The sequence below is a fragment of the Nymphaea colorata genome, chromosome 8, assembly GCF_008831285.2.
Source record: "Nymphaea colorata isolate Beijing-Zhang1983 chromosome 8, ASM883128v2, whole genome shotgun sequence".
In the NCBI taxonomy this organism is placed as follows: Eukaryota; Viridiplantae; Streptophyta; class Magnoliopsida; order Nymphaeales; family Nymphaeaceae; genus Nymphaea; species Nymphaea colorata.
In genome coordinates, this window is record NC_045145.1 from 7,240,518 (window position 1) to 7,263,829 (window position 23,312).

Consider the following 23,312-nt stretch of genomic DNA (forward strand, 5'->3'; position numbering starts at 1 on the left):
CAAGAAGAAGAAGAAGCACTGTTTCAGAAGCAAATGTGGAGGCCAAATTGCCTGCTGCGAGGAAACCCAAAGCAAACTGCTACCCTTGGCGCCATGCCAGTGAACCAACTGGACCTATCAAAGCTCCAAGACAGAGCGGGATTACAAACTCGTTAAACATCAGGTTGCTTGGAGGACTGGACAACCCATGTTCCTAGGCAATGAAGAGGAAAGGTTGCTTAAAAAAATTGGCAGGTTGGGGGCCGAAAACTTAGAAGGGATTGGCCTTTGTTACGTGCAAGAATCATAACTCAAGGATATCGTGTCATCCGGCAGTCCTATAATTTGTTTCTTTTCAAGAGTGGTCAACCAAGATTGTGATTGAATACAAACTAAGTCGCATTAGCATAGATAGGGTATGAGTACGGCGATGTAGACATGGATACAGTGATTTTAGAAAACCTTAGTAAGGAGGTATAGCAGAGTGCACAACATATACATTATATATAAAATAATTCACGCAAAAAATCAAAATTAAAGAAAAATGAGAGGAAAATATAGAATCTAGATTGAAAGGACATAAAAAAAGAAGGAAAAATACAAAAAAAAAAACAAAAATTAAGTTTGAAAATATAAAGTTTTTAACTTTTAAAGTATAACCATACCCACGTAGCCATGTCGTTGTACCGACGTACCAACATGGGTACTTAAGTAGATCATATAGACCTGTGTTACCTGGAATACAAAGGAATTCTTCTTCAAGATGAAGAGGAAGAAGCCAAGTAAGGAACAGGAAGCATCCTCATAAAATGAGGGTGTTTGAGGGACATGGGTTTCTTCCAGAGACATGGGAGGCATTTTGTTTTTTCCTGGAAAGCAAAGTGCGACCGTGGATCTCAACTTGACATTTAGAAGGTGCATTTTATTTGACCGTCTTCTATCATACCTTATGTGCAGCGCAGGTAAAATTTCATGTACATGTGCATTTTTACACCTTACTGAACGCTCCTCGATTGGGTGTGTCCTCTGATCAAACAGATCATCTTCGATCCTCAAAGTTGCATGTTTGTAAGGGAGCCCATTCGGACGTCAGATATATGTGCATTTTATTTGACCGTCTTCTATCATACCTTATGTGCAGCGCAGGTAAAATTTCATGTACATGTGCATTTTTACACCTTACCGAACGCTCCTCGATTGGGTGTGTCCTCTGATCAAACAGATCATCTTCGATCCTCAAAGTTGCATGTTTGTAAGCGAGCCCATTCGGACGTCAGATATATGTGTTTTTGGAAGCTCAAACGAGAAAAGGTGAGAATGGAGGATAACACACGGCGCTGACAAACGAAACAATCTCATCAGAGAAAATGCCTCCTTCTCTGCATAACACACAGGCCACGGCTGCTTCAAACGCTTGCAGTATTAAAGTTAACCGAAGCCTATCTCCTGTACATGGAACGTTGACAACACAGTGCAAATTATCAGCAAGACCTATTGAACGACTATCCATCCGTAGATAATGCTTATTAGCGTGAGGCGATTTATTCTCTTGTATAGCCCTATCACACAAATGTATTGAAACATGCAAAAGAGAATGCAGCCGCATGCTCACCTGTCCAAATCCTGGAAGGGATAAATTCACAGGAAGACAGCATGCCTTTATAAAAGACTCAACAATGAACGAAAATAAAGAGAGATTTGTTTGTGACGTAGCACGAGTCAAACCCTACACTTGAAAATTAGAAGCTTGGTGCAAGGGCCGATGATTGGAGCAACTTGGTTCCATTAGCAGAAAACCAGAGGATTCTAACAAGACTGCCTGCATGGACAAAGTTATAGATGCAAGAAGAGGACACCATGCCTAATAGGTCTATAATCGGCACACCATTAGGCTTTTGAAGAGACACCTGCTTCAGATTTGGTGTAACTGAAACCCGCATGTGGACAGTCATTGACAAGGTTATACGGTTGCTACTGTAGGAGCTATCATAAAAACATGACAAGATTTCATGGAAGCTGGCATGCCACCTAGTTTCTGCAAATCTTTGCTTGCATCAGGAACAAGATTAATTATGTTAAAATATATAGAAAAATGGCGAGATAGGACTATATTGCATTTATATGGCAGCAACGTCGGGAGGAATAAGCGACCCGTGCAAGGTAAAAGGGTCAAGCATAAAGCTGGGGAATCGTACATTCCTATCAGTAGAGAACCCCTTCTGCTGGGCTTCAAATTTTAGAGGCGACAGGCATGAACTTCATAGGCCAAACATGCCCATCATAGTGGAAATCAGTAACTTAATAGATGGGCTTTAAATTAATCATTCAATCGGTTAGAAAAGTCCACAATTAAACACCAAGAAAGTGCAAATCTTTAACGGAATGACTGACTGAGGTTGTCCAACTCATCTTGATTGTCCTGCATCTGCTTCCAAGCTTTATACTCTCGGTCTTCATATTCAATCCTGGCAACTTTATCTTCTCATCGAAACATAAAACCGGGCTGCACCTATGAACATATTTTGCAGCACAAGACAAATGAAACAAGAAACTACATCTAGCTTCTTAATATTGTCGAAGGGAAAATGGAACCAGCACCTTAAACTGTTGGTATCCACTGGTGAGTCAAGTAGATGATTTATTGACCGCCCAAGGAAAAGTAAACAGCATTTATTATAAGGCCATGAAAGACTATCAACCTAGTACAATACGCTATCTACCAATGAGTTTCTGCCTTTCTGTGAGGTAGTCCACCAAGTGCTGATTGTGCATCAACAATTTTGAAAACTACCACTCCCAAGAATGTTGAACTTGAGAAAAAGGGGGAGGGAGACGGTTCTACATGAGCACCATAAAGAACACTATAACTCCATGCTAGACCACACTGCAAACTACTCTGGTTAAATAGATCAGCATTAAAGAAGAGAACTTACATCAACAAGAACGTACCTCAATTATGATCAGTTCTGTAAAAGAAGACTACAATTCTATGCTAGACCATAGAGCCATCATATTGATTAAATGGATCTGTACTACAGACCAAAGAGTAACCTTAGATCCATAACAACGTTGTGCTTCATTATGGTTCACGACCACTTCTAGAGAAGACAGATTAATAAACTAGTCCCTCCATCCACAAACACTGAAAATTTTTGAGCTACAAAATTAGATTAGCCCCCGCGAAGATCACGGTAAAAATGATGCACTTCAAGCAGACATTTCATCCATTTGATGCAGATCAACTCACATAGTGAAGAATCCAGATGTAAGAAAGATGAGAGACCAGGTCGTGATAAAATGAAGATGCCCATAATGAACATAAAACGGCTGCTCCCATGCTTGGCACAATAGCAAGCTGAGAGATTATCACTTCCCTCTTCTACTCCTTTCCCTGGCCTTGTCACCCCCATTATCATGATCATCCCTGTCCCTGCTTCCACTCTTTTCATGGTCATGATGTGGCCGGTCCTTGTCACGATGTCTATCACGCTCTCGATCTGCATCATTTTCATAATCCTTTTCCCGACCTCTACTCAAAGACTTACGATGAGGACTCCGGCTTCGACTTCGGCTTCGACTACGGTGCCGTTTCCTCAAAGACTCACGAGCATCATCCCGTCTCTCTTTCCTTTCTAAAGAACTCCTCTCTGCAGTAATATTAACATGTTTATCTCTAAATATTTATGCAAAATGGCTGGAAACAAATTCATATGCAAGTAACTTGCATTATCAACCAATTATAATAAGCAAGTGGGAAGAAAGCACTCTTTGACCATGGTAAAATTGACAGACAGGACAGTATGAGTTGTAGTGTCTTTCCTAAGGTGCTTTGACCCATTAAAGCTTCAACAGTATGAAGGCAAAAGGGTAACATCTGGGCTTGTCTACCGCAGTAATAACAAAGGAAAAAAAAAATAATCCAACCCACATTCCACTATCAGCTCTTCAACACCCACAATTTTCAAGTATCCAAGTAACAGAAATCCAGATTCCAGCATCTGAGAAGAGGGTAAGAAAAGGTAAGGTGAAAGGGTAAACCTAGATGCAAGTACACCTTTTCCACTTACAAATTTCAATATAAAGGTGTCAGATGTAGCCTTTTTTTAAGCACCGCTCATAACAATGAAGCAATACAAAGTATATTAAATCAGACTGGTTTCATATTGCTTGCACACCTGAAGAACGGGAGGAATGTTGACTGTTCCCTCCTGTATCATCATGTGGATCTAACAATTCAAATTCAGACAGCAGTCGTTGCCTATATGATGCCACTTTCTTCTCAATTTCATCAGGATTCCTACTACCACGCTCTTCAAGAGATTCACGATATTCCAGAACAGCAACCTCCAGGCGCCTTAACTTCTGCCTGAAACAATGGAAGGCAGACAGTCTAAAAATCTCTTTCATTGTTGCTTCTTTACTTTCTTATCTCACAATGAGAACGTAAAAAAGAAGAATCTTGAATACATATGCATACATACATATATATACACACATACACACACACAATAACTATATATAACCTGCGGAATGACATCAAATATACAACTTTGTTTGCGGAAGTAACAAACAGAAAAAAAGTTATAACCTATACTCTTGATTTATTGCACTCTCAGAATAAGTTACGCGGCTAGTCTCAGCAGTTGTGCCTTTGTCACTGATCTCACTAGGCATGTTGCCAACATCTTCACTGCCTGAAGATGAGTAGCTCAATCCAAGACCTCCACCACCTTTCTTATCTTCGTCATCGCTACCTACATCCTCCTTGGCCCACTTAGAGGCAGGCAAGACTGGCTCGGATTTACCTTTCTTCTTCGTAAAGGCTTTCACTTCTGGCTCCGGAATAGCAAGAGTAGGAGTCAGAGGAACAGTTGACGTTTTATTGCTTGATCTCGTCTCGTCTGCATAACTAGGCCACCCAACCGATTCAGATTTGCCAGTTTCAGTTCTAGTCTCTCGGTGAGCTCCCCAGCTCTCATCATCCCTTGAATGCTTACCGGAAGATGAATAACTTTGTCCAAGTCTGACATCATCATCACGTTCATAACCCCTTTGCTTTTCCGCTTCTTCTAGACTAAGTAATCGTGCAACCATCATCTCTCTCCCACCACAAAGAGATAAGCCATTATGTCTACAACGTCGTTCCAGTTCAGCAAGTGGCAGGCTCAGTAATTCCTTCATTGCTGCGCCTTTTCCCATTGCCAAGGCAGCATCTTGATTAGGTTTACCTCCCTCAGCTGTATCCTCCACAACATTGTTTTCCTGATCCACCTCGGGTGCATCCCCACATATTGAATGAAATGGGATAACTCCAGAGTTTCCAGGCCGAAGAAAAGTAGCTCGCAGCCCATTTATGTAAGAGTCTGAAAAAAGAAACCAGTCGGACCAAACTTGAAGAACTTTCAGAACTCTTTCCTGAAATCACAATAAACTACAAAATTAATGGAATAGATTAATCTTGAAACGGCAGCATCATCTGGATAATGGAAAAAATACCTTGAGGGCTTCAGCAGTGATCCTCCCAGTGATGCTGCGGTACAGATCATTAAAACTCTCCATTATGTCAGGTAAAGTTGCTTCAAATTTTGTACGATATGCAGAAGCATTTCTAACAGGTGCACTGCTATTATGCAGAACATCGGAAACAAGCATAAGCCTAGCAACTTTGGTTGGTATAGGAGTTTCCTTAAGTGTCAAAGATTCTGTCAGAACCTCGACCACCTGTATCAAATGCCAAAATTGCATTGTGAAGCACTCTGTTAGCAAAAATAACATGTTCAGGGTACACAAAGAACAAGAAGAGGAGCAGAACATTCACAAGGGCTAGTTGGTCCACCTAAATCAATGCACACCAATTTGACAATCTGGTCTAAACCAGTAAAAGTACCTCTCCTGCTGCATCAGCATTGTCCAGGGCAAAGCCCATTGCTTCTTTTATCTGGTTCCTTTCCAGTGTCAGAGCCCTCAACATATCCTCAAATTCATCCCTTTGTGGATCTGTCAAAGCCCGTTCTGTTTCTACCCTCTAGAAAACAAAACAAAATCATACAAATAAAGACATAAAGAACATGTTGTGACTTCTCTTTAGTAAAAGTGTTTTCTTTGATATCACGATTTATATATAAAGAAATGCCATATAGCTAAAACCTCTAACCACTTACCCGACTCTTGCCAGCTGCATAGGTGGCTGTTGAGTCTTTTTCATGTTCTGGACTTCTACTAGGTGGCAGAGGCGGAGGCATCCACCTAAACAAACACAACAGAAAAAAACCACCATCATACATATGAAGATGAAAGTAGAAACCTGTCAGCACATATCAACCTAAGAATATTCTACTCATCTGGGTAATAATAATAAAAAAAAGGTCAAGTAATAGCTATTATTCAACCACAACAGCCACATTTAGTGCCTTCAAGTGCCAATCAGAATCAGCATGCTCATCTTACCGCCCACTTCCTGTGATCATGATGAAAGGCTCTGTCCTCCACCGCTGGAGAGTATCCCCCTGAATTTAAACAGATAATTATAAATACATATCCTCTTCAGAAACACACAGCTAGATCTTTAATTAGCAGATAATTTTATTAACAGGAAGACAAAACTGTCTGCTAAATCTTTCAGAATCAGAAAGAACAGCATCTGAAAGCAATAAGTTCACTCACTTGTGCAAAGGAATAAAGCCTCCACACGTAATACGTATGCTCTTTTGATCCAAGCTCGAATAAGAAATTAAATATTGGATTGCCACGACCTCTCTCCATAACAGCTTGCTCAAAAGCACAGCCATCATCAAGCACATACATGGCCATGGAATCAATGACATTTCGAAGGTGATCATCTTCAGGTGGACAAACCATAATGTCGGGAATATTTGGAGTAAGCACCTAGTCACCCAATGTCAAGAATGCATCTTCATCATTAGATATAGCAGTCCAAGGTAAACCTACAGAAGGAACCAAAATATCTAGAAAAATCCATGCAGTTTCATTTGAATTGCTTAGAGCAAGCATAAAGTAGCTTCATTATCCAAAAGTGCAGTATCAATATAAATGTTACGATGAAAACTTCAATGATCAGCCTTCCAATATGGAAGTCTTTTATATATGGAAGTCTTTTATATACTCACAAACTCTCCAAATATCTCACTCTAGTGTGCAAAGAGATAATTATTTATTTTATCCGATGAACGCAATTTTGCAGGCAAACAGTGTGACATAAGTACATCAAACTGAAATTTGGCTTGATTGCCACTCCAAAACTGTGCTTCTCATAAGGAAATAATATATGCAAGCTGATGCTATTCTATACACCAAAAATGTTGCTGGAGTACCTCAATAAGCCAGCAGTGTAATGGAAGCACCTCAAACACCAAAATCGCTTGACTACCTCTTTTATGTTAAGGGTTTTCATAAGGAGAAACTATATATGACAAGTAAAACAATTTAATGTGGTGTATCTTACAAGTATAAACATTTCTATGTAATGGACCTTTTTATCAACAAGATAAAACAAATAACATTTCAAGTGCCACTTTTCCTCAATTCCCTCCATGTGCACAACATCTATCAACTTTAGCCATATCGATCTATTCATGTAGTCGAATATGGAGCTAGATCACTTCTTACGGAGTGATAATGCAGATAGAAAGCGAACACTACCAAAGGAGGAAAAGGGAAAAAAATATGTGCCTATATGAGTCAACGGAGTCCTTCATTGTAGACAAGGAGTTTATTTGCTCCTACTTCTCATGTATCAAGGTATTTTTGCCATCTGTAGACCCTAAATGTGCATGCTTGTAATTTTGTGAAGTTATCATAATATAGTTAGAAGTCCAGACTAAGCTAACCACATTCATTACAAATGCAATAAGAAAAATGCCCCTTGTAAGTTAAGCAAGGTAGGCTTCTCTCGTTCTCCCTTCATCTCCCCCCACCTTCTGTTCTCAACTCAGATTTCCATTGGAGCATTTCTTAATAGAACTTGGGCATGGGTCTCGCGAGGATAGAGAGCATGCATGTGTGCAAGCACACAGACGTGCTGTTGTGGACGTAACTAGTTTGTTCTTTCAAGACCAGAGAGTAAGAACAAAAAAGTATGTAATCTTGAGATTTTCTTCTCTGTCTATGATGCTAGATTCCAGACCTGCAGGCATCCTAAGTATTTTCACCTAAGAAAAAATTTCACAGCCCATGATGTAAAAAAAGCATACAAAGTGTTAAAACAGCATAAATGATAAAACCAGGGCATATCTAAAACGAAAATAATTATTTAATATCAAAAACAAAGTATGGAGCAAAACAGATAGTCCTAGCAATACGTTCATGGCTACAATAACTAGTAAAAATAGGTCAATGGATAATTACTAAAACCCAATGGACACGACACTATTAGATTAACAAATTAGATGAGCCTACCTGTATTGTCTTCAGTCACATGCATGCTATGTTGTTAAGGCCTCGCCTAGGTGTAGAGTAAGCATGAGTCCACACCCATCGCCTAAGTCCACCACTTAGGCGACGGGATATGTGTTGGTGCCTAAGACCATGCCTAGTCTATGGGAAAGTGAAAAGTCACCTTTCCTTTCAATTAAAGTTTCTTAATTGAGTATATATTGTTATGTATTTTATTTTGTATTGATTATGTATTTGCATGCATTGTTATGTTGATTATGCTGTTATATGTATATACTGTTAGTCACTTAGTCTATTATATAATATTGTGACACCTCATACCTGTTATGTGTATACATTAGTATGGTTATGTTAAGTACTTATATGATACCATATAGTTGTATGTAATATGTATTGCTAATTTGTTATACCGGTTATGAAACTTATATGTATATACTATTATATTAAATTGTAATATTGTATTGTAATACAATTTGTTATTCCTGTTATATGTACTGTAATATGTGTTATATGTATATATTGTTATGCAAAGTCTGCTATACCTGTTATATAGTATTGCAACAATCTATTGTGTGTATATACTGTTAGCCTATTATATAGTATGTAGTATTGTGATACATGTTATATGTACATGTTAGTATGATTATGTACTTATATTTATTGTTACTGTTGTGTACTTAAATGTATACCATTGTCACAAATATCATTCTTGGGTTTTATTGGTGAGGTTTTTATCGAGTATTTTTTGGCAAAGCTGTTTTTTTCGAAAAAATATCAGGAAAAATCTCAACAATTTAAAATAAAATAAAATTAATCGTAAAATTAAGTAAAAATAAAATAAATGAGACACTAATATAAAAGCATCAAAAAATTAACTGGATAAGCAAGAAATGGAAATTAGAAAATGAAAACTGGCACTCTAATAAATACTAAAAACACAGGTTATCTAATGGCTGATGCGTTGGATGGAAATGCTTTTCTAGTTTTCCAGCAACCCTCACCATCGACGAAGGTTATCACTCGTCACTCCTCAAGCCCTCACAGGCTCACACGCCAAATGCAGCTTCCACTCTCACGTCTCACACGAAAGGTAAAGTTAATAAAACCTATTCAGTAAGAGTTAAGTACCCTTTTTGCCATTACAAAGAAATTTCAGTTCAAAAATACCCTTTGTTTACTTTTAACACGTTATACCCTCCTCTAGAAAAAAAAATCATCAGATGCGGTTTTTATGAATTAAAAATTTAAAACCGTGCACAATATATAAACAGCACAGAAATTCAGTGGCGAAAAAATGTGATTTTATCGCGATAAATATTTTTTATCGATATTTTCAAAATATTGCGATTTTTTGGCTTTTTTTTCGTTTTCCTCTTTTTTAACGTTTATATCGCGATATGTTTGAAAATATCGTGATATATGCGACACGTATACTATTATGTACTGTTAGTTTTTTTATTATATTATGTCTTTCTTTAAGTACAGATGGATTAAAGCCTTCTTGTGGATTTACATTCCTTCTTCTAGAGATTAGATTTAGTTTCTTTTCTTTCTTGTATTAGATTACATTAATGAGTAACGTTAAACTTCATCTATTAATTTTGCATATTAAATTAAGTAAACAATTAACTTTTTTATCGTTCAAGTTGATTATGCTTGTTATATTACTATTTTCACATTTCAAATATTAGTAATAGTTAATCAAATAACTTGACATGTTAACATAACTAAAAAAATAAAAATAAAAAATTGGTCGCCTTTTTTTCCTAGCGCTAGGTGCTTGCCTGGGCGCCTTGACAACATGTGCATGAAACAACACAAGGAACTTCTATTTCAAATCCACTGAGCCGCCATGTCTCCGCACGAAATAGATGCCAAGTTTAGGCCTCCACCCCATCCATGAAACCGCAAAATCCCCCTCCCACTATGTAAGAATGATAACTCCATAATTTCAGTTAAGGCTCCTGATGGGTGACAGATGTATTTTATTCAAATTTGTTAGAAATTTTGGAAATCCTCCAGAAGTGAAGAACATTTGCAATATGAAGCAGCATCCAACTGCACTAGTTATCAAAGTCCTTGGCATAAAAAATGTATGATAACAGCGAGATAATCAAAGGAAGACTTCCACTACTCATTGTGACAAGGGATGATCATCATACCAACTCTGAGTTTTGGTTTGCGACAGAAGTTACTGGGGGACCTTCAGGACCTGACAATATCACAGTGCCGCCCTGTCCAAAATGTAATAAAACATACAACTGTAAGAAAAGAGTTTTAACTATTTTAATGCATCACAGCTGACTGATATAAGAAAAAAATATGAGCAAAGAAAGTGCCCCAAATCCTGTCCTAATTTTCATTGATTCCAAAAACACATCCTTTCAGTAGCACAAAAGATTTACAAACCTCTTTGCTTCTGATAGCCATGTGTCCAGGTGGGGGAGCAGGCAGTGCTTGTGCTGGCAATGACACAGACTTCCCCCACCCTATCTTCAATTCATACTCGTACACCACTACTCCTGGACCAACAAAAACATTGAAGAATGTCATAAAACAAATATACAACTCATGTTAGTAGGCAATTGATCCATCAAAGAATTACACAAATAAGAAGGTAGATATTGCAAAATGTATCTGTCATTGCACCGACATTGAAATTTATCCAAATAGACACAAAAGTTACAAGATCAAAAGAGGAAGACAAAAAGATACTTCAACACTAATATATGTTGTAAAATTTGCATACCCATGCACAAACAGACAGATCCATAAACCAAACAGGAAGAATGAAGTAGGAAAAAGGCAAAAGATTGGGATTGCAATTACAAGATCAAATCTCTATCCTACTGTACATATGATGACCAAATATAAATCATATGCATAAAAGAAACTGGAACAAATACTTTTTAAAAGAAGCTTTTCCTCGTCCATGATTTTAACTAATTTACAAAAAAACCCACAGGAAGATCAACCAGAAATTACTTCAGTAATGCAAAGAACTTTGTAACTAAAAATATGAAATGTACTTCTAGTGACTGGTCAAAATGTTGGAATAGATGCATTTTCAAGTTGCCCTAAATCAAATGATAAAAGTTGTTCATGAAGATGAGGCCAATATTTGAAAAGGCTAGAAAAGATTGGCACCTTGCATCTCATCTTTGGCAGCTTGGCCATCGGCTCTATTCATGAAAGCAACAAATCCACAGTTTCGCTGACGCCTCCTTTCTTCCTCTGTCCGAGGCCACATTATCTTGACACTAGCAATAGGGCCAAACCTACCAAATGTCCGTAGAAGGAAATTCTCATCCACCTAAAATGATACAAGTCATCACCATGCGGGAATAAAAGGAAAATTTAAACATCTCTATGATTGGATTAAAAAGGAAACATAAAAAATCCCCACTTTTTATAGGATTAACCCCCTGAAATTAAGTACTCAATTACCTTCGGTGACAGGTTTCCAACATATAGATTTGTTGTTTGTGGGTCCCCATCATCAAACGAGCCAGGAAACTTCCCAGACGGATCAAATTCATCAGGCAGTTCATCGAAACGGCTAATTGGCTGTGAAAATCAACAGTTGCAAGATATTGCAAAATAAGAGGTCTTTCAAAAATGGTAATAAGTAAATAATAAAATGGTAATAAGTAAATAATAAAAGAACATCGAATGGATTAATTGAATGCATATATTGCATTGGGAATTATTGGCAGATTTCAGAACAAGTATCAATTTTAGAGAAAAGAACAGGAAAAGACATTCACAGATATGAAATGATGAAGACAGGGGGGAGAGAGAGAGAGAGAATCGCTGAAGTGAGTCAATACGTTGATCATTAGATAGCATTTTCCTCTTTCAGTTTCATCGATAGCAGAGAAAAGGGATGAGGCTTACCTATAAAGTTCGATTACCTTCCTAAAGAATACCCCAACAGTAACCTTATTCAGTTAAAACAATGTTATGAAAGAGTGACAGTTCTACACTTCTACTATCTATGTTTGCGATTTTCAAAGTGTAAGATGATTTCATTGCATGTAAAAGAATAAAATAGATCTATTGATGTAAATTATGTCAAAACAGTGTCGTTAGCAACTTAGCATATCAACATTAAACATTTATTTTGCAGCCGTAGACATCCCGTATTAATTTCCAATTACAAATTTATGACATCGCCAACATTTATAACTAAAAAGTAACTTCTGAAGCATGATGACAAGCTAGCACATGGTCTACCATGTGCGTGCACAAATTGTGTAAATGTAAATAACTAAACAAACATGTGTATATATGTGCACACATGACTAACCGGTATGCCTTTAGATAATAAAAACATCATTGAAAGAAAAAGATTTTTTGATGCAAGGACGAGTATGAACTGATGGCAACAGATACCCTTTCCAAAGATCCCTCAACAGAAATAAGCTACAGCAGAATCCAGTAACGGATAAATTATGACAAGAACTAGGAGGAATATATGACCAAAAAAGAATGCAGCATGAAAGCATCAAGAAGAATCAAGGATACACATCAGTCTAGCTGCTTGTGGAAGGTCAACTGAGCATGCTAAAGGCAAGCACAATCAGAACACTAGTTACAATGAGCTAAGCTTGAGCCAACAAAGGAGCTGATTTGAAGACCAAACACTTCTCATTTTCTCTAAACACATACAGTTGAACTAAATTATCAGGGCTCAAGTTTGACTCAATTGAGCTTGACCAATATGGTCCAGGCTCAGTGTCAGCTCCAAAGCCCAAACAAGGCTCTCAGCAGTAAGCTGAAACTCAACAGTCAGTCCCAGCTCAAGCTGCAGATCTAAGTCTAAAACTAGACTTCAATAATGTGTATTATTAAACCCTATAGCTGCTTACAGCAGAAATGTCACTTTGACGTCCGTCACGCCATTGTTCACGTTCTTGATTTCGTTTCTCCCTCATCTCTTGCTCCATCTTCAATTCCTCCATAAAATTATCTATGTTCCGCATTTTTCCTTTCTCTTTCTCCCTTGGTTTCTCCTCTTTCTGCGAGCAAAAGCACAACCATGAGAAGCAAAAAGTTGTAAAGGGCCCATATTTGTCATGCCTGATAGACACAACTAGAAAATCTTATAGATAATATATCTAGCAGCTAATGGAAGTTCACGAGGATCTAAAAATTTCAAAAGAAAATCATACAAGCAAGGTGAGGAAATTTGTGAAGGACGTACAAGATGAAAATCGAGACTATGTGAACACTTCAGAACCTTCTCAAGGTCAAAAATAAATGCAGATATACGACAATGTTTCAATCAACCCTATAAGTAATAATAAAGGAACAAAAAACCATTCTTTGTTAAACAGCACTACTGTTTAGAGTCTAGACTGATCACCAAATGTATAATTTATTAATTGTTGGCTACGATCATCACGTTTCCTTTCTTTTTCAATTCTAGCAACAGCTACTGAATTGAAACTTTGAACATTGGAAGAGGCAAGCTGAGAAATACAATGAAATGTCTCATGGATGATTTACTGTGATGCATACTGCTTACAAATAACAACATTCGTACATGGAATAGGATATGAAAGTATGATAGAATGTTTCACGTCTAAAGGCCTTAAAAAGTTAGTGGAACAACAGGTGGTGTTCATGATAAATATTCTATCAATTTACACAGTTGTGAATAAATTAGTAGCCTCATAGAATAGACATAAAACTACCGGGTGTAATTTCTCTATGCAACAGAGCACGTGAAGTTAGCACAGGAGACAAGGTATAAAGTGGAAACAAGCTAATGTCATGTCACATGTGGTATGAGAAATAAGAGTCATTCATTGAGTGACTAAAGATAGCTGCCCCTTATGCGAAGTTCTAAGAGAACACAACGGCAAGGAAATAAAACATGCATCGATGAGGAAAAGACAACTTCTAGATTCTCAAAATATCAAAATTTGTTTACAAATTAGCATGCCAAAGGAAGCTGGGGAGAACCTGGCAATGAATCAATCAAGTAATATAGCAAAAATAAGTTTCATTTAAGCTTTGTTGTGAATTAATGACCTCATGCAAATCAAAAGAACCTGTTCGACAAATGAATGTACTAGATCTCTTGTGAGACAAGATTCAGGCTTTCATACAAGTACCATGGAATTGCCAAGTAAGTAATGCACAAGAAAGATAAGACTAGTGAGACACAAAACATGAGTAAGCTTTTTTTTTATAACCAATCTTGGTGATGCAGCCCACATTCCTCTCACCAATCACCACCCCATGGCCCGACCAACAACAGCCACATCCGGCAATCGCCCACTCAAGCCTCGAGATAGGCTAGCTAATGCACACTTGGAGGAGATTCATTCAAGCTCATGCGAGGACCCGAGCCCTTCCTAATCCTTGACCTCCATCAATTCAGATCTTGATGACGTAACCAAAGCCTGGGAGCTCAAGGACCGGTCTCGGCCACCGAAAACTACAGCCAGCCATTTCCAAATGACACTCGGCTAGCATGCTTGCAGCATTCTATGTTAGCTGGCCAGGCTCAGCCATGGCCAATCACTTGGCCAACCTCATGCCCACTCATCATCAGTTCAGGACAGCCCAGTGCCAGCTCCATGCCATCGACATGGTACAGGGAAGAGCACACGTTCTCTCCCGCCTAACCTCAACCCACGGCAAGAGCACACATGCCAAAAGCAAATGCAAGTTGACAACTCACCATGGATCCTGGCTCTGACCACTCAGGGCATGCCACTTTAGCTTCCAACTCAGTGCCAAGTGGAACTCATTTGTGTGCTCCCTGCAAATACCCATTCTAAGCAGTAGATTTCAGACGTTTGTTCAAGGGGTGAGGATCTTCAGGAGCATTAAAATGTCTGCAGCATCAAGATAGCTTAGGTTTGGATACTACAGACCCCCTTGATGGCCAAAAGAACAAAAAGCTACAAGTCAAGAACCAAAACGTTCTTGAAGCTTGTCTCCCCCAGCAGAAAAACTAGTATCCTCGATTATCTAATTCAAGTTCACTAATGATTCAGTGAAGTAACAAATCTTAAAATCGATTCTGTTTATGGCACTTTCACTCATCTGTTGCAGATTTTCATAGTCTTCCCGTTCACTGAAGCAATTACCAATTGAAGACTCACACTGAAAATTTTGTTTACAGTAAGATGTCATCATTTAGGTTTCAGATTACTAAGGTTACTCATCCACCCAAATCAAATTTAAACACTGACTGCTAACCAGAGAATCATAGAAAGCTCATGAAAGAAAAAACTGAAATCTAACATGATAATAAACCTTCTTCTCTTGTTCTTTTCCTTTACTGAGTGAATCAGCCAAACCAACAGGGACAAAAGAAGGCACGTATCTGCAAAAAAAGCAAATAAAAAAGAGAAGCAAATGAAACTAATGAATGATACACACGAAAAAAGAAATAAAGAACTCTGTTTTACATAGGGTGCAGTAGTTTCTCCACCGTAAAATTAAAAGCACAACAGAACTACCAATTATTGTATTGAGATAACTAAAGAATTTCATTGCACAAAAAAGATTCTGCAGTACATTGAAGGAGATATCAGGAGACAAGAATGCACAACAAAGATAAACAACTAAAAATGTAATGAAACCTTAGTTAGTGAGCAGAATAGCTACAGTCCAACCCCTTGTCTTTCATGCTTGCAATGGCAAAATGAACAACCGGCCACTTTTTCTTTTTGGAAGTGAAGCTTGATGACAATGATGAATGACTGATGAATTTTTTTGGGATGTAAAGCATAGCTTCCATTGAAAAATGCATACTCGTTGTCCAGAAAGCAATTTCCATCAGACATAAAAAGAAACCAGATGAAAAGATATGCATATCTTAAAGAAATAAAAGGGTCTGAGACTTAAACATGAAGACTGAGAGCTCAATCCAGGCTTTCAGCAATAGGTTATAAATAATATGGACTGAAGCTGAATAGACCATGCATGACCACAAAGAAGTCTTCAAACATTTTTCTGGTCCACTTTCCACCATATATACCACAGTTTTTACCACTCTTTTTCTAGATATCAATAATTCAAGAACACCTGCCTTAGTAAATCAATCCCACCAACAAGGTCAACCATTCTCAAGAAAATGCATATCGAGGCACATCGGAGACTGATCCCTCATCCTTATATATAGGAAAAGTTGATATTGATAAACCTTTCAGTCCAAATAAATCAACCTTCAAGTTCTATAGTCATTATGTTGTAGTAAAATGTACATAGTCAGAAATAGTTTTAGCCTTGAACAAGAAACAAGAAATTGCAGAATATTTCAGTAACATGTGCAGAAATCAAAGCAGCCCATTGACTAAATGAATCCAAGACTCCAACCATAGTCACAAAAAACTTCCTCGTGTTTTAAACAGCAGGTTTTTCTCGGGTATAATATGGCGAGCTTGAAAAAAACGGAAAAATATGGAAAAAAATATGGCAAATTTTTAAAAATTTTAAAAACTAAAAGTGAGGGGAAAATAAAATAAGTGAGAACTAATAATATAAACATCAAACAATAAGTATATTTGCAACAAATAAAAATTAGAAAATGAAAACGAAAACAGTTTGGCATTAACAAAGCATGGGAAAAATGAATAAAACGAAAAAAAAGCGAAAGAAATACGTTTTTTTTTCATTTTAACGTTTTTTTGAAAAAAAAGAGCATTTTTTAGTTTTAAACGGCTATTTTATTTAGCACTTTTTAAAAAAAAAATGTGTTTTCTATGGTTATGAATCCAACTGATGTAACAAAGTAAAGATTGAAGAATCTGAAGAGGGATAGTACGATCCATAATCTGCATGATAAATAACCAGGCAGATGGATAGAGGCCAGGAAAAATTATTCAAAGGCATGTGAATATGGTAAAGATAAATGCAACTTGAGTTTTTGTCCAAGTTAAGTGGACCATTGAGAGCCCATGAACATGGGTACTTCATGAAGGTCCACATACCCGTGTCACCGAACCGGTATCCAATGTGGGTATGTTGGATACTGTTGGGTACTTTTTAGATGAAAACTGCTTAATTTTTACTTCATTTTATTTATTTTCAACACAATTTTCGTTCTGTTTCTAGGGTTATTGTTCATTAAGAAGTAATGTTTTTATTTATATCACTTGTTTATTTAAATGTTTATTTTTCATATATATATATATATATATATATATATATATATATATATTGTCGTACCCGGTACCCACATTTTCTAAAGTTGCCAAGTCTGAAACCGTACCGGTACCTATGTGAATCTGGCCCAGAAAAGGTGAAAGGTTATAATCTAAAGGATTCAAAATTATTGACCCTTGTTCTCACACCTAATGCAATTCATGTTGAAAAGATTGCAAGATATTATCTTTCTAACCAAATGGATCTACCCTTTCAAATTTCATGGCCTCTAAGCATAATGTATCCGAGAAATTGGATGTTTTTTCTAAGAACTCCATGGAACTCCATGGACATGTAGGAAATAGACAGAGATGTTGCCTTGCCTAGACAACACATTGCTTGAAGTTATAAAACATTGCCACAATATCACTTGATGGAAGTCTAATATGTTGGACTTTTTCTCATATTACAACTATTGTATACAACAGATACCTGAGGAGTCGAGGAACTTTGATGTTTTGGAATGAATGACTTTGTAGATCTTGGCTCTTTAGAAGTTATGACTTATCCAGAAGCACAATACAACCACTTTTTTAAAGCCAAAAGAAAGAAAGGTAAAAATGAAAAAAAAAATAATCAAAACTAACCAACAATTAAATTTAGAAAAGAAAAATGATAATGTGTTATATGCTGTAGGCTATTATAAGTATCTGATTACAAGGACATGACATTATTAGAACAGGCATAAGTGAATTGGAGTATCAAAGTTATACTAGCATTCACATGCAAAAGATAGGTCCAGGACTCCAGGTAGGTCCACATGCAGACTATTTTCCTGTTTATGGCGCTTCAAGTGCTGACTCATGTCTGAATAGCTCTGGTCCAAATCAGGCCATGAACAAGTTGCAATGGAACTGTTTGGGTCAATCATAAAGAATGACATCAAGCCGCTAGAGATCTAGGTTTTCTATAAGAAAAAACTAACATGCATGATAACCAATGGTCTTAGAACAAATATGGTATATCAGGTTATGTATGTCTAATCAGTTCAAAATATTGCCAAACAGGATATGGCTGACAGCTACATTCGGAATTGTGACTGACCCAAGCCTGACATACTGGAACTCAATCAGAAGCAATTCCAGAACAAATGGATGCCTCATCATAAAGTAAGCCTCAAAAAATAGTTTTGATTCCCTTTTACACTTGGAGCAGTCTAAAGATATCAGTCATAAAATCTTCTATTCATAATACTTTCTCTCCTCCTACCCCCATACACCCCCTTCATTCCCCTTTTTACCCACGGAAAGGGCTGTGCCAATGGCACAATAAAAATCACTGAACAACTCAAAGTTCATAGCCAGTTTAGTACATCCTTCCCAGTGTATCAATATGCAGCCTCTGAAAGATCCACTCTAAAGCTCAACATACCGAAGCCCACAATGAACCAGCTAACAATCAGCTCCCGTGGAGGATTTTAGATGAGCTAAATAACACAAATTGGGAAACAACCATTCAGGGAGTCTAAGGCAACAATGGCTATGTAACAGCACAATCCTTCCACCAAAAAGCTGATGCTAACATACCCTACATGCAGCTAAAAGCCACCCTCAAAATTCTTCCGGAAAATCCCCCTTTGCTAACCTACAAGGTCTAGCATCCAATCATGAATTTAACTATTAGAAAAGCAGCTAGGCAGAAAAATGAACAATCTAACATCATGAAATTTTATGACTTCATTCACCAAGTCCTGCTCTTGGCAATAGGATAAGATGTGACCTGGCATCAGAAAAGTTTCAAACACTATCATGAATGAAGCCACAGTTTTCTTAATTCTTTTTGTAATCTTCTAGAGCATAAAGCAAGGAAACTTATGAAGGAAGTATGCAATACAGGACTTAACTTGCCATATAGAAAAGCATAGTTTTGGCATCTGAAAAGGATCCCCAGCTGCCCCTGAAGAAGTCACAAAATATGGCTTTTTTTTACATCCTTCTAGGGCCCAAAGTGAAGGTCTATACTTGACTGTTAACTTAGACACATTTCCTGACATAGAAAAGCACTTTTCTGTTGCCCAAAACCTGAAATTCCCTTATCTTTATTGTCTGTAGTTGTACACATGTATCAGCATTTGAAATGAATAAGCAAAGTACCCAACACGATTCTATGAACCCAAAGAGGAGGAGACAGCCTAAACATTTCTCTTGTATTAGCTAAAGTAGTTTAAATCACTTCCTTTCCAGTGAATACAGTCCAGAATTTCCAGATCACAACCAGCAGAGTTCTGAGTTAACAACTTAAGAAGTGATGCATTATAGACCATCAACCATTTCTAGGACAAAATGCCTCATCCAAGAAAGCATAATTCTGTTTCGATAATTGCATCATACAGTTTTCTTAGTCACCAAAAGTGTCATACCAGATGACTGTAATGTTAACATAAAAGTACCACATATTCTCCGAACCAACTCAAGAATGCACAACATTCTTCTAGAGATGGTGCCAATAGATCATCATTTTTATTACATATACATGTTTCATTGTATATCATCACCTTCACACCATCACCAAATATGTCCAGCCAGATCTTCCAGCTAAAACAAATTATCCACTTAGAATTTTCAGTCAAAAAGCTACATACAAATAGAAGCACGGGCAATGTGTCAAAAAAATTGCCTTTCATGGCCAAGTAACAAATGATTCTGCTCCCTGTTATCAGCTTGGCATGTTGAATTTCTTTGAAGTTTGAACATTTCACCATCTTCTTTATCAAATGCTTCTATTGTTCAAATGGCCAATATGTAATTTTTCATGCACGATGAATAATGAACTGGAGTATAGATACCACTCAAAATAAAGATTTATTTTGTCAACTTACCTTTTAGCAAAATGAAAGGTTTATTTTGCTGAGCACTGTGCCAACACCCCAAACATTCTACTTATTGTTTATACTTTATTCATCTATGATCATATAGAAAACAGAAAATATTCATGCCCAACACTTATAGTTGTAGGTCACTGAAATATTTAAGCAATCACAAAATGAATGCTCCAATCAGATGCCTAGAGCCAAAGCTTCACCAAATTTTTTTTGCAGTCACATATATTGTCATGGTATTCTTAACTTATATCCGTTTATTTAGACTTATCAGAATTCGTAGACCAAAATGATGTTGACAACTTTTAATGTTAAATATTAGGGAGAAGTTTCCACTAAACAAAGAAAGATCAGATTCCAAAACGTTAAGAATGCAAACCAGAAAAACAGATGAGCATTAGAATATATAAGCAACAATAAAGGACCTCTAACAGCTCTTATGTAGAATTTCAAGAAAAAGATGTCAAAATAAGCTGAAACTAGTATTTCTGTCACAGATTACAGACTTCCGACCTCTGTTGTTCTCCACAACAACTCTGACATGATTTATATAAAAGTACGATTTGAACATGATCTTGTCTACAGCAACATCAGGAGCAATAAACAAAGAAATACTGTAACTGTCATCTAATATTAATGATGGTAAAACTGCTCCATCTAAACATGGACTCGTGGCAAACACCAAGATTCCATCTTCAAACAAATTAAGCATATTAATTTACCTAGTTCCCTTCTTTGGAACAGATACCCCATCTTTGGAATTCCCACCTGCGATTTTTGAATGAATAGAAGGTCCATGCTTTTATTAATGTGCAATAACAAATTGAATAAAAACCGCATACACATTTGCATCCAAAAGATTTTGCAGGAAATATGAATTATAAAATTCAAAATCGGAAAGTAAAGAAAGAAAGAAATACGACCATAACACAGTTACACACCTTCATGATCATTCTTCACTCGTTCATTGGGGTTGATGGTCCCACCCCTAACAAAGGTTTTCTCACCAGGTGTATTCCCCCCTTTAAATGACTCCACGAATTCCTCATACAAGCGAGCTGTTTCATCTTCCGCTCTCTGAAGCCATTAATAATGAAAAATAAAACACTCCGAATGCAACTAACCCTCCCCAAAAAGGAAGTGAAGGAACGGAAATTTTTAACGATGGATGAGATAAATGCGTAGAGAAAAGGAGAACTGAAAGAAAGCACCTTTTTCTTAGCCTCTTCCTCCTCTCTGTGCTTCTGGAACGGTGTCTTCTTTCGGGTAACTGAGAATGATGTCATCTCGGTTCTGTTCTACAAAGCCCACAACAAAGAAACCATGAATATAGCAAAATCACAAATATCCGATCCAGGAGAGAGAGAGAGAGAGAGAGAGAGAGAGAGAGAGAGACCTGTTAGGGCAGAACGTCCAAACCGGACCAGTGATGAAGAGAACGACAAAGGATTACCAGCGCATAGAGAGAGAGAGAGAGAGAGAGAGAGAGAGAGAGCAGGTCGGCCGATGGATGGAGGGTTTTTATCAGGAGTTTGGGAAATCTTCCTCGACGTCCTTGCGGAAGGGAAAATGTCTAGTTTTTACGATTTCTCGAAATCCCAAAATCCCAGTGTGTATATGGGGGCCTCAGTCTAGTGATAAAAGGATCGGATATAGTTAGATACCCGATACAGATCCAAGTACTATCTGATCTGGATCAATTGTGGATTCCAATTTCCAAACAACACCTTATTTACTAAGCTGTTCCAGTAACTATTTTATTTAGATCGCGTTTGTTTTAGTTTGGATCAAAATCCAATCCGATTACGTATTAATAAATGTGTTTTTTTCTTGTGGAACCCTCCATAGTTCTTACTTCTTAAGGGCATTTGACGGCCCTCGTTACAGCCTTCTTCCGAAATGAAAAGGAAGTCAGATCTAAAACTATATTATTTTGGAAAGCCGTACATATTTTTTTGTGCAAAAGGTTTTAGTAATTTCTTTAGTTGCATTTCGCTTCTTTGTAAAAAAGGTACATTAAAGATAAAATTTTAATCTTATTTGTTCGCCCTCGGAATGGTGGTTCAATGAGCAATTATCTTCAGAAAAATGTAATTTATGGAAATTCTAGAAGGTTCTGAAAAATTACAAAATATTTGCTGGATTTTAGGGTGTTTTATAAAAGACAATCTGATCTTAGAAAATTTACATCGACATGCTTGGTTAAGAAATTATTATTTGAAATACTACCTCGTCCACAAGATGCCATAAAACGTTATATGACATAAAAAATGTACCAACGTGCCATTTTGCCTTAATTTCCAGGTAAAAGAAAATTTTTCATATTGCTAAGAGGTAGTTTGATTGTATGACAGAACAGACACGCCGTCCAATCCGCCACACTATTTCATGTTTTCATTGACAATGGTATTCTTTGTCTATTGTTTGATTGGTGTTAAGAAATGAAAAGTTGTGTACTCAATTCTGTCTACTGTTTGATAACAATAACACTTTTTTTTTTTTTTTTGAAATTGCTTGTTCTACCCATTCCTTTTAAAAACATCATACGAATCCTGTTAACATGCAAAACCTATTTTCATATGTACCATACAAAACTCATGCCAAGAAGTGATACTATTATCATGAACATGTTATATCAGCAGCATTATATAATTCATAACAAGAGCATGTTATATCCAATAACATTAATCACCCATATAGCAAATCAACTATTTTTGGTAGATTCATATAACAAGAGCTTAGGCTTGACAAAATATGAGTTTTTATAGAAAAGGTGATTTTTACTTCTAGGAGCCGAATTTTACAGTTTTGCACATAATTTTAAATCGGACTAGACTCTTCGAACCATATATAAACAGACTAGACTCTTTGAACCATATATAAGCAGAAACATGAGAATTTAAATATTAAATCACATCAACATTGCATGAAAATA

The 23,312-nt window shown here is 37.0% G+C and overlaps 1 protein-coding gene across 3 annotated transcripts; it reads right to left on the minus strand.

Moving 5' to 3' along the window:
- Nucleotides 1-2,874: 2,874 nt before the first annotated feature.
- On the minus strand, nucleotides 2,875-21,953 carry LOC116258579 (protein RRC1-like). 3 transcript variants are annotated; one of them, XM_031635777.2, is made up of 18 exons: nucleotides 21,774-21,953; nucleotides 21,589-21,675; nucleotides 21,319-21,454; nucleotides 21,100-21,145; nucleotides 15,655-15,736; nucleotides 13,263-13,412; nucleotides 11,839-11,958; nucleotides 11,539-11,704; nucleotides 10,801-10,913; nucleotides 10,554-10,625; nucleotides 6,643-6,864; nucleotides 6,427-6,485; nucleotides 6,141-6,225; nucleotides 5,867-6,004; nucleotides 5,476-5,700; nucleotides 4,574-5,394; nucleotides 4,155-4,345; nucleotides 2,875-3,626 (listed from the first exon to the last, which is right to left on the minus strand). In XM_031635777.2, the coding sequence occupies exons 2-18, from the start codon at nucleotides 21,661-21,663 to the stop codon at nucleotides 3,346-3,348; spliced, it is 2,982 nt and encodes a 993-aa protein (XP_031491637.1). In that variant the 5' UTR covers nucleotides 21,664-21,675; nucleotides 21,774-21,953; the 3' UTR covers nucleotides 2,875-3,345. The 3 variants fall into 3 exon arrangements, with proteins under 3 accessions (XP_031491637.1, XP_031491638.1, XP_031491636.1); XM_031635778.2 differs by having other exon boundaries at nucleotides 4,568-5,394; nucleotides 15,667-15,736; nucleotides 21,774-21,952; XM_031635776.2 differs by having other exon boundaries at nucleotides 4,568-5,394; nucleotides 21,774-21,952.
- Between the last annotated feature and the right edge of the window lie 1,359 nt (nucleotides 21,954-23,312).

Coding starts and splice junctions, on each gene's coding strand:
- LOC116258579 (XM_031635776.2), bottom strand. CDS start 21,663: ATGACATCATTCTCAGTTACCCGAAAGAAGACACCGTTCCAGAAGCAC. Junction 11,705..11,838: donor TTGGAAACCTGTCACCGAAG/GTAATTGAGTAC, acceptor GTATCATTTTAG/GTGGATGAGAATTTCCTTCT. Junction 6,226..6,426: donor ATGATCACAGGAAGTGGGCG/GTAAGATGAGCA, acceptor GTGTTTGTTTAG/GTGGATGCCTCCGCCTCTGC.